Source organism: Cervus elaphus, chromosome 2 (genome assembly GCF_910594005.1).
Source record: "Cervus elaphus chromosome 2, mCerEla1.1, whole genome shotgun sequence".
Classification (NCBI taxonomy): domain Eukaryota; kingdom Metazoa; phylum Chordata; class Mammalia; order Artiodactyla; family Cervidae; genus Cervus; species Cervus elaphus.
The window spans coordinates 43,180,328-43,192,841 of record NC_057816.1 but is presented as its reverse complement, the minus strand read 5'-3'; the positions used below and the strand labels follow the sequence as shown (position 1 = coordinate 43,192,841).

Below are 12,514 nucleotides of genomic sequence, written 5' to 3'. Positions count from 1 at the left end.
CAGAGGAGCCTGGTGGGCTGCAGTCCATGGGGTCTCAAAGAGTCAGAAACAACTGAGCGACTAACACTTTGATGGAGAACAGTGTGGAGGTTCCTTAAAAACTAAAACTAGAACTGTCATATGACCCAGCAACCCCACTACTGGGCGTGGTGGTGGTGGTGGTGGCTTAGTTGCTAAGTCGTGTCCAACTCTTGTGACCCCGTGGACTGTAGCCTGCCAGGCTCCTCTGTCCATGGGGATTCTCTAGGCAAGAATACTGGAGTGGGTTGCCAGTTCCTTCGCCAGGGGATCTTCCCCATCCAGGAATCGAACCCGGGTCTCGTGCATTGCAGGCAGATTCTTTGCCAACTGAGCTATGAGGGAAGCCCATTAATAGGTATAGACCCTGAGTAAACCATAATTCAAAAAGACACATGAGAGGAAGAATGTACTGCTGCTGCTGCTGCTAAGTCACTTTAGTCGTGTCCGACCCTGTGCGACCCCATAGACGGCAGCCCACCAGGCTCCCCCGTCCCTGGGATTCTCAACGCAAGAACACTGGAGTGGGTTGCCATTCCCTTCTCCAACGTGTGAAAGGGAAAAGTGAAAGTGAAGTCGCCCAGTCGTGTCCAACACGAAGCAACCCGATGGACTGCAGCCTACCAGGCTCCTCCATCCATGGGATTTTCCAGGCAAGAGTACTGGAGTGGGGTGCCATTGCCTTCTCCAGGAAGAATGTACACATGTGGGTAATTCATGTTGATGTATGACAGAAATCAAACCAATTTTGTAAACCAAACAGTCGATTAAAAATAAATAAATATTAAAAAAAGACATATGTAGCCCAGTGTTCATTGCAGCACTATTTATATTAGCCAGCACATGGAAGTAACCTAAATGTTACAGATGAATGGATAAAGAAGATGTAGTATATAATATATACAATGGAATATTACTCAGCCTTAAAAATGAATGAAATTGGGTCATTTGTAGAAAAGTCATTTGTTTTTACACCTTCTACTTGTTACATAAATATTCTCTGCAACATTCTAGATAATTTGTAGGCCAGTCTCTGTTTAATTCCAGTGACAGAAAATCTTAGCTTTTTTTAGACTGAAGTATAGTTAATTTTCAATGTTGTGTTAATTTCAAGTGTATAGGAAAGTGATTCAGTTATACATGCATATATATGTGTGTGTATATGTATATATGTGTGTTTGTGTATATGTATATATATATTTTTTCAGATTCTTTTCCATTATAGGTTATTACAAGATATTGAGTATAGTTCCTTCTGCTATGCAGTATGTCTTTGCTGTTTACTTATTTTATATATAGTAATGTACATATATTAATCCCTAAATCCTAATTTATCTCCCCTGCTCTCTCCTCTTTGGTTTTTAAGTTACCCATCCCACCATTTTTTTTGACCACTTTGATTGTAATTTTTTTTCTTCTCGTTGCTAATTGTAAGTCAGTTTTTCTTCTTCATTGCTATGAAGTCAATTACTTTATAAATTGCAAACCCTGACATTTTTGTACTTCTGGGAGAGAGAAAGGAAAAATGAATTCTTTTGAAAAGAAAGATAACTTTATAAATCTGAAAGAATATTAAAAAGCATTGAATTGATTCTCCTTAGTTTACAGATGCGATTCAGTGAGATTGGGATTTGGCTTAAGGGACAGTAACAGGGCTATAATTCCAGGATATACACATATGCCCTAGGTTATTTGAGGCTTCTATTTCATCTTGATTTCAAATGGCTGAGGTCAACTATTTCACCCTAAGTCCTTCTAATATGTTTTCCATGGTCTGCTCTAAAAGGAATGCTCGAGTTCAGTGTTTGGGGAAGTATTTGTTCAAATTTAAGCTGGTTTCTTGACTTTAGTACCTCTCAGAAAATTTACATTAATGTGCCCTGTGATTCTTCAAGGAATAGTTATAGCATTTTTGATGACTGGAAATTAATACCTAAAAGAATTGATGTTCAAATAATACCCTTTGGAACTTATACCTCTATTCTAAACATGCTCCATTTTTTTCAGGTGTCCTGATGAAGTGATTTGCAGACATTCTAAAACTAATTTAGGCACGTTCAGGACTATATACAGGAAACCTTGTATGTAGACACAGTAGACATTCATGAAGCCTCAATGAAATTACTTGAAAGGCCTCTCCAACCACAAATTTCACATTATAGAGCCATCTGGGATTCTATCATTTATTTATTCATTTGGGCAGATATGGATTTTTTAAATTACTTGGAGCCAGAGAGATGGACCTTCTCTCTTTTTTCTTCTTTAAATTAGAGTTATAACTGAAGTACTCTAAGTTATACATATGTAAACTATGTTATTTGATCACTTTTGACATATGTATATACGTAAGAAACCATGATCAAAATCAAGATAACAAATAAGTCCATCATTCTAAAAATGTTTTGTGCTCTTTTGTAATGCATCCTGCTGTCTACCCCTCCTAGTTATGAATCTGCTTTCTACCACTAAAGAATGCTTTGAATTTTCTAGAATGTTGTATAAAAGAAATCATAGAGCTTATATTCTTTCAGGGTTTTTTGGGGGGGTGTCTGATTTTTTCGCTCATACTAATAATTTTGTGGTTCATCTGGGTTCATATGTGTAGGTATATGTCATTTTTTTAAACTGCTGATTAATTTTTCAGGCACAATAAATCATGATTTATCCATCCATCTGTTTATGGAGATTTGAATTGTTTATAGGCCTTGAGTATTAAAGTGGTTAATGAATATTTTTGGACAAGTTTGGGGTGGATGTTTGTGTTTTGGGGGGATAAGTGTTTGGAAGAGGAAAGGCTTGGTCATTTTGTAGGCCTGCTGTTCTTTTTAAATAATGCTATTAATCCTTTCGTGTGAACTAGTGTACTTATCTTGCTCTTCTGTTACCCCTAGGAGGTAAAGCAATGGGAGAGACAGTAGGAAAGGGAGTGCCCTATGAAAAAGTTAAAGAGGAGATGATTTGGATTGGGGCATCAGGGAAAGGCAAGTTTTGTTAGGCTTCCAAATCTATGTCCTGGGAAGAGTGAAAAGGAGGGCATACTCAAGTATTAAGTTCCATAGACCGACTCCTTATTTCTCACGTGGCCCTTTACAAGTGGAAACTTGTCTCTACCGTATTGGAATTTCCAGTATTTTTTTCCAACCATCCTACACCCTCTGTGATCCTAATGATGCATATCAGCATTGCCCTGGTATCGCCCCCAGCTTGTTTGCTTCTGCTGATGGCTCTCGTCCCCTGATGGGCCTCTGTCTCGTAGTTGCTTCCTTGTCAAGAAGAAGAGTGGGGAGGTGTCTGTACTTTTGGAGACAGAGTTGTTTTCATTCCTTTTCTAGAAAGATTTGAGATGGACTTTCTTAACTAGGTCATTTAGTACTTATTGTTGCTCATATGATTGTAAGAGTAAATAAAGGTAAATTATAGACAATATTTTATTTGATAGTAATAAGATAATAAGAAATGAGACTACTGTGATTTTTCACTTTTTGATATAGCATATCACCTATTCATTTTGGATGTCCTCTATGAGCTAACACTAGGTTTGTAGCAATCTATTAAACCAGTATTAATTTTGTAAAATGACATATTTGCACACTTTCTTTTTAAGAACAAGTGTTATGTAATATCAGAAACACTGATTTTAAAATGTTTTCCATTCTAAGGGGGATTATGTCTGAGAGTATTCTTAAAAAATCAGCACTGTAACTTTTTTCTTCATATCCATCATGTTTTGTTTTACACTTGAAGTTGTGGTTTTTAGAAAGTTTCAGGTTTTGCTTATTTTTTCTGGAAATTTTTTCGAGATAGTGAAGTCCAAAAGAAATTATTTGACATTGACTCTGATGGAGAAAACCAAAACAGTTAGGATGTTGAATGTCAACTGTGTTCTGTTGCATTAGTTATTGATGTTTGCTATAGTGTGTTCCTGTAAAAGTATGAATGTAGTCACCATTCTGATTGGAATATTTGAAAATACCAAAAGGGACTTTTCTGTTAAAGGTGGAAAAGATTCTACTCTGTCTTAAGTACCTTGAAACTAATGCTAATTTAAAAAAAAAAAAAAAAGCTTTTTTTGACGGAGAACATGCTAGGAGATAGATGATTTCAATTAGGCTTCCCACAGAGCAGCCTAGTACTTTGAATTTTAAGGTAATAATTTTTTGTACCTTTTTTCTCAGTATGACTTAAGTTAAAATGTACTTATGTATATTTTTATAGTTCCTGGCCTGACAGGAGTCTGCATGGTACTGGTGCTGTTCTTGATGATTACAGCTTCAACATATGCGATACGGTGAGTGTCAGAGCCATTATTTTGATGTTTCTTGGTCAGACTATTTAGATTTCCTTCAGATTATCTTCATTTTCATATGTAGAAAATGTCTTGATTAACCCAAATGCTTAGTTGATGCAGTATTCTGGTTCCTGTGTGACTAAGAGGGAAATAGAGACATTTCTACATATAATTTCCTGTTTTGGAAAAATCTTTCAAATTTCTGAGTGAGAAGGATTTGAGTATGGGGATGTTTCAAGTAAATATTCCCAAGTGGAATAAAAGGAAGATGTGGTTTACTAAACATTAAAAAAATATGCCTCAATAACTTAGAATAGGGCATTACTATGATGTACACCTGAAACTAATATAAGAAAACTATACTTTAATTAATAAAAACAGAATAGGACTTACTTGCAAAAATGACCAAGGCCTTGAACTAAGTGATAGTTGGTAGAAAGCCCTGAAGAGGACTTTGCCATATGTGAGAACCTGCTAAGTCATAAAGGTGCCATTACAAGCTTGTGAGGAAAGGAAGGCTTAAGTGAATGAAATTCTAGCTCAGTGACAAAGTTAACTGTGAAAAATTGCACCACTGAAGATTTGGAGGAAACTTTAAGTTATATTTATCAGTGCTCATAATCGACAAGGGGAAATATAGGAAATATTTAGCTATCTAAAAATATGAAAACTAAAACTCCTGAATGTCAATATACATATAAAAATTGGAAAGTAAACATGTTACTGGGGAAATTATTACACCCACATGGAACTATGCATGCTTGTTAAGCTGCTTCACTCATGTCTGACTCTGTGAGCCTCTGGACTGTTGCCCACCAGGCTCCTCTTCCATTCTTCAGGAAGGAACACTGGAGTGGGTTGCCATGCCCTCCTCCAGGGGATCTTCCCGACCCGGGGATCGAACCTGTGTCTCTTATGTCTCCTGCATTGACAGGCGGGTTCTTTACTGGCAGTGTCTCCTGGGAAGCCCTGCTATGGAACTAGTACGTTCTTAAATTTGAATAGTTTACTTGCAACAGTTGAGAAATATGCTGTAGAAATGGGTAATTACTGTGAACAGGTAAGTCACAGAAGAATTGAAAGCAAGTAACACACAAATGAAATAACACCCTATTCCAAGATTCTGGAGATGTATGAAGTCGAGTCTGGGTTCGGGGAGACGGGCACTCCTACTTCTATGATTGGGTTCTTGATTGATAAACATGTTTTATAGAGCAATGGGGAGTGTATATCAAAAACTTTACACAGTGTGCGTCCTTTGATGTAATTCCACTTTTAGAAATTTAGATTAAAAAGATCAGATCTATGCAAGAAAGTTTATGTTATAAGGGTGTCACGGATCTTGTTTGTGGTAGCAATCTGTGACTGGAGTAGATGTGACTGTATTGGTTATTGCCTAAACTGGGGGTTCTAAAAGGTTTTGGGGGTTGTATGAGGATCATCTAAGCTTTTTTCAGGTAGCTTCCCTCCACCTCCAAGAGTCTAATATTTGAACATCCACTCAGGTATATGAAATAAGTAACTGATAGTCTTTTTACTTCTTTCAAGCAGTTTATAGGTTGTGTTGATTGTACCCTTCCCTTTTTAAAATCTTGGTCTTCCCCCAGGGCAGTAACACAAGGTTTTAAAGTTATATACTGTCTAGGAAAATCATATAAAATTTTGATGAGCATTTATTTAATTTGTCTCCATCTGAATTTCCTTTGAACTGCTCTCAAAATACATATTAGGATAGAAACATTAGTTATTTTTAAATCACTTGAAAATTGAGAATATTGATAGATAAAGGCAGAAGTAGTACACATTAGAAGACTGTTCCCTGCTCCTTAGCCTTACATCATCATAATTTAAAAATAAACACCTGATTTTAATTTTTTCTGTGTATCTTTATTTGAAATACAAATAATCTTCAAGATGATAAAGTGTTGCTTATAATTTCTTCAGTTTTCTGCAATGGTATGCTAATATCTTGATATTAATAGATAAATTTCAGATGAACTCATATTTCAACTTTCAGTAGTGACATGTATTTGAAAGGATGCTTGCTTGTTTTATAGAGATGGAGTAGGAAGTGAAACTGAAATTAAGTTGTTTTTTTTTTTTCAGAGTTTCTAACTATGACATCTTCTGGTATACTCATAATCTCTTCTTTGTCTTCTACATGTTGCTGATGTTACATGTATCAGGGTAAGTTTAATAACTGTTTTAAAAACCACATGTGCTTAAAAATGGGGTAATGAAAGATAAGCCTATAGAAATTTTCATAGGAAATGGCAAAATGTTTGGTTACTGGAATTGAGGGTAGTGTCGAGTGGGATGAATTGTTCTATTTTGGACGTAGCATGTTTTAATGAAACTAGCCTAAAAGTATATTAAAATGGAAAGACAAAATTACTTCTCCCACAATGTTGTAGATTTTAAAGCCTTCTATAATTATATCTTTTCTTCTAATTTTTTAAAAAAAATTTCATTGGAGGGGATATATGTATACTATTGTAGTTATAGCTTGATAAACTTTAAAAGAAAATGAGCAGGAAGTGAAGAACTTCAGTGTATTTAATGTTTGAATTTTCAGGAATTCCTTATGTCTTGCTGCTGCAGAGTTTGTAACAATGGAGTTACCAATTTTTAGTTTAAGAAGTCCTAGGGGCACTAGTATTTGCAGAGAAAGCCAAGGATTTACAAGGACCAAAGAAAAACATCTGTGAAAAACACCAGAAAATCACAGAGGGAAAAGCGATAGCTTCCAAGTGGTTACAAAAAATATACCCCAAATACTCTGAAATGTACGTGGACCCAAGCAGTATACTCAAATGTATGGTGCTTAAAATAATTCATTTTGAAAAAAAAAATAATAATTCATTATGTTAGAGGATGTAAGTAATATGCTTTTTGTGTATGTACATGTCTGTATGATCACCATAGTGGACCTGTGGTGTTAACGTTCACACTAGTATGATACTGTTGTTCGGCACCAGATTGACTTGGTTTAGTAGAAGGATACAGGACCGGAAACAGAATGTCAGCAGGATAATGTCAGGTGCTTCTTCAGTGGGAGTCCCTCTAGATATTCAGGAACCGTTTTCTGCCTTCTCTGCATTACCTCCTATGTAGTAACTGAGTTTTAAGATGAGATCGTGTGGGTAGACAAGGGCTCCTTCGCCTTGGGGAAGGCTCACGCTCCACAGGAATCAGCCTCTTGATAACGATCCAGCTTTCCTAAAGGGATGCTCGCAGTTGCCAGCACACACTGCATCAGGAAGCTGAGTCAGCATCCTCCCCGTCCAGATGTGTTCCTCCGGTAGCAAACATTGCTGACTGGTGACACAGCGGTCCCTCCTTGTTTGTCGTAACCCGGAAGGTTTCCAGGGAGACAGTATGTGGAGGAAAGTTCAGGCCTGCTGTTAATTTTTTCTCCAGAATGTTTTATAATATACTTTCTCAGTACAGTAAATCTGATCCATAAATGATGTACTTATCTCAAGCTGCATGTTCAAAATGTTTTTCCTCCAATTTGGGAGGCCACTGGTTTAGATGTCAGCGTTTTATGGACCTCTGTCTTCCATGTCCTGATTTACTGTCTCCCAGGTCCTGGTTTAGTCTGTTCTGTAACGTGGTTCTAGAACATATAATTGTAGAGCATTAGACATATGGCTGGGCTTCCCTGGTGGCTCAGAAGGTAAAGAACCTGCCTGCAGTGCAGGAGACCCGGGTTCAATCCCTGAGTTGGGAAGATCCCCTGGAGAAGGGAATGGCAACCCACTCCAGCATTCTTGCCTGGAGAATCCCATGGATAGTGGAGCCTGGCAGGCTACAGTCCATGGGGTCACAAAGAGTAGGCCACAACTGAGAACTAAAACACACACACACACACACACACACACACACACACACACAGATATATGGCCACACATAATCCTGACTTCCAGCTAGCCGTGGCTGCCACGTAGGGAAGAGGGCTGCAGTCAGTGGAACCTCTGGGTTCTGTTCTTTTCCCTTGTGGGGCTAACATCTTCTGTAGCACCAGGAAAGCCCTTGGTAGAGAAAATCTGCTTTATATTCTGTTCTTTAAATGGCTTGCTTGGTTGTCCAGAGCTATTATCATAAAAATGGACTATGACTAAACAGATGTGCTACTAATGATAATACTAATTTAAAACATTTGCATAATGTTTACTGTATGCCAAGCATAAATTCAAAATGATTTAGATGCTTAATACTATTAAAGGATTATAGTTTTATAAGGATAAATGATACTGTTAAACACCCTTCACATAAGAAATTAGGTTTAGGGAGAGTATATAACTTGCTAAAGTTTGCTTAACTGATGTATCCTGCTTTCAGATCCAGGCATTCTGACACAAAAACCCATAGTGTTTTATTTCTTTATTTATTTTTTAGAGAGTTCAGTGCTTCTAAAAGTTTGCTTTTAAGTTTTTTTACCAAACTTACTCATTTTTAATGGAAGGAAAATGGCTTCCCAATATTGTGTTGGCCTCTGCCATTCACCAGCATGAGTCAGCCGTAGGAATACATGTGTCCCCTCCCTCTTGAACCCCTCTCCAGCCTCTCACCCCTTCCCACCCCTCTAGGTTGTTATGAGTTCCCCGAGTCATCCAGCAAATTCCCGTTGGTTATCTGTTTTACGCATGGTAGTGTATATGCTTCCATGTGACTCTCCCCATTCGTCCCGCCACCTCCATCCCCTCACCACCGAACGTCGTTCTCTATGTCTGCAGCTCCATAGTCGTCCTGTAGATAGGTACATAAGTACCATCTTTCTAGATTCCATATCTATGTTTTTCTCTTTCTGACTTACTTCAGTCTGTATAATGGGGAACGCCTGTGAGTCAGTTCTCATGATGTGGATGAACATAGAGCCTATTATATAGGGTCTTAAGTTTTTATTTTTAAAGCTTAATATCTCGATTTACCTGGGCTTGTTCTCTCTAGCTATAACAGATTAGAGAAAAATATAATAACTTGCTGGTAAAATTAGTTATACATTTTTTTGCCTTTAAGCTGTACTAAATTAAAGTTCTGAAAAGATCTGTTTCTTTGTATTTCAAATAGAGTCACTTTTCAAAGGTTCAAGAGTTTAAATAGACTAGACTTCTGAAGTTTAGAGAGTAGTAAGAGTTCTTTCTCCATTTTGGGGGGAAATACAATATATATTTAAATCTTGATTTTACTTTTGTGGAACAGGGGTCATAAACAGAAAGTGACTTTAATTTATATAAAGAAATAACCAAACACATCTACAGAATGACTTATATATTTAATCTATTATACCAACTGAATTAATAGTTCTTTGCATATTATAGATAAATATGAAGAAAACAATTATTCTAATACTGAAATGTGTCATGCAACAAATATACAATACTCTAAGCATTCTGTAGTACACATATTTTATGAAGTTTAATTTTTAATTGACAAATAGAATATATTTGAAGTGTACAAGCAAATTAATACTTATCTATCACATTACATAGTTACCTCTTTTTCTGGCATGAACACTTGAGATTTACTCTCAGCAAATTTCAAGTGTACAATATGGTATTATTAACCGTAGTCACTGTGCTGTAAGTCAAATCTGTCGAATTTATTCATCTTCTAACTAAAAGTTTGTAATTCTGTCAAGTTTAATTTTTAATAAAGCTACATAGATTATGCTTCTGGTATGGGGTAAAAACTACTACTGATAAATCTTACAGCTTTTTCAAAATGGAACATTTCTCAAAATGTTCTTTTTTATTGCAAAAGGTCTACCTATAAGTAAATCTATTGAAGCTATTATTTGTGCCAATGTTGAAGACTTAGATATATCTTTATTTATGAAATGCTTTGTTAATTTTACTCTCTAGCTTTTGGTTATACAAGTAAAGTACAGCTATTCAAAACAAGCTTCTTGAATTTATTTTGAAGTGCCTGATAGAGTATGCTTTAGATTTGAACAGAAGCTCACTATTTGTTGGGCATTTGCTTTTTCTCCATCAATGTGGTAAGTAAAATAATAGAGTGTAGAAGAACAATGTAATATATAAGCTTTAGTCTCCCAGCATTGGTTATTATTTTGAAATTTAAAAAAAATCAATTGAAAGTGCTAAAGGCAATTTTAAACTACATATTTTCCAAGTGTAAACATACTGTATTTTCCAGGATTCTAGTAGTGCAGAAAATTGAAGGATCAACATGGGCTAGAAACTGTAGACAGTTTTTTAATTCAACAGTGAAGCTATTTGAAATTGTTGACTTTTATAAGGAGGAGCAATTGCTTTATGTAATTTTCTAAAGTCAATTTTATTTTTATAAAATCTTGTTTTGAAGAAAGTTCAAAAGATGATTTTGACCAAGATTCTTTCAGTCTCCCTACAATATATCTAAGTAAATTTCTAATTTTGAAAATCCCATTCTGTTTTTGGAAAGCTCTAATTTTTATGAAGTTATTTCTCTTTTGAAATAGATTCCAGAGCCCACATTCTTAACTACTAAATCAAGCTGGCTATTGGCATGGCTTCCCTGTATCCCATTTAAAGCTGGAAATTGAAATTAAATGTGGTGCTCCTGGGGTATGCAGTCTATTTTGGCTCAGTGGAAATCTTAGCTTTGCTCAAAGTATTACTCGCAATATTATTTAGGATCCAGTTACCTTGATTGTCTTCTGTGTGCTTAGTCGCTCAGTCGTGTCCGACTCTTTTGACCCCATGAACTGTAATCTGCCAGGCTCCTCCATCCATGGAATTCTCCAGGCAAGAATACTGGAGTGGGTAGCCATTTCCTTCTCCAGGGGATCGTCCTGACCCAAGAATCAAACCCTGGTCTCCTGCATTGCAGGCAGATTCTTTACCAACTGAGCTATGAGGGAAGCCCAGTTACCTTGATTAAGCATGCCTTTAGCTTAACCTAGTTTTTATTCTTTTTGCCTATGTATTTGATTTTTTCCCATTAGTATTTATAAGCATTTCTATTGCCTGGCACCCTAAAAAAGAATATGTCATATACACTAAACTCAATTTTTTTTCAGTGATTATATGGATTTTTAAAATACATTATTTTTTTCCTTAGGAGATGAGTGTGGCATGGCAATTAAGAGCTTACATCACTTACTAGCTGTAGGACCTTGCCAGATAATTTGTCCTTTCTTTTTTATCCATTACATGGGATTACTAATAAAATATCCGTATGATAGAGTTGTCTCATAGGTTTGAATAAGTGAATGCAGCAATGTAGGCAGAATATAGATATACTGAATAAATGTTAGCAGGAAAAAAATTATACTTGCACTAATACAAATACTTGTGTAAAGAAGAAACTCCACATTTAGTTAGTTGAACAATATTTTTTTTTTATAAACACACATTTTTTTTTCAAGAGCCCAGATTTTCCTATCAGCAAAGTAATCTGGTGAACATGTAATGAAAATTGCTTAGCAGATCAGAGAATATTCCTTGAAAGGGCAACAATCTTTATAATGTTGTTAGCCCTCAAGAGGGCAATAGATTTTAATTATAAAGATTTGAGGACTTTAAGACAAACCTTCTCCTAAGGAATTTTTTTTTCTCGTTTTTAGTACACTTTTATAGGAGATTGCTATTTTTACACTGTATTTAAAGATATTTCAATTCAGACAACATTCAGGAAAAATATTGAAAAGCCAAAAATGTTTCCTCTTTCCAGACATAAATGTAACTGGATGTTTCTTTCTTCATTTTCATTTGAAAAACTCATCAAGAGGAGAGATATACTGCCATTCTCACTTGCTGATAAAAGGGATATTGGAGGGAAAAGCAATTATGAATGTCACAGAGTCTCAGCCAAGAGCCTCACCGGACTCCTTTGAAAGGCACATGGAGGGAACGCGTTGTAAATGAGATTTGGCACCTTAGCCTCTCAATTTTAAGACAGTCAGCGCTCCCACTGGCTTTAGCTCTAGGAAGTGTTGCGTGGGTGGTAATTGTATTTTACTTTTTATTTACATAAGAGGCAAAATATTATGTGAGAATTCTGGAAAAGAAAAGGGGAAGGTCCTTCTCAGATGTGTGGATGACAGTGAGAGCCAGATAATAGTAAATATTAATAACTGAGCCAGCTGGACTTTTCAGACCATATTTTATTATTATACATAAGTGATACCTGAATTATTCTTTAAAACATAACTTTCTGCCATTTGGAACTACTTACTGGCACGAGTTTGTTGTAGAGCAT

At 36.1% G+C, this 12,514-nt stretch overlaps 1 protein-coding gene across 2 annotated transcripts in view; it reads left to right on the top strand.

Moving 5' to 3' along the window:
* The window catches only part of NOX4 (NADPH oxidase 4), a 171,809-nt gene that overhangs the window by 50,402 nt on the left and 108,893 nt on the right, over positions 1 to 12,514 (top strand). For both annotated transcript variants that reach the window (XM_043876528.1, XM_043876535.1), the window contains 2 exons: positions 4,234 to 4,306; positions 6,413 to 6,493. In XM_043876528.1, the coding sequence (XP_043732463.1) occupies positions 4,234 to 4,306; positions 6,413 to 6,493 (154 nt within the window). The remainder of the gene's footprint in view (positions 1 to 4,233; positions 4,307 to 6,412; positions 6,494 to 12,514) is intronic.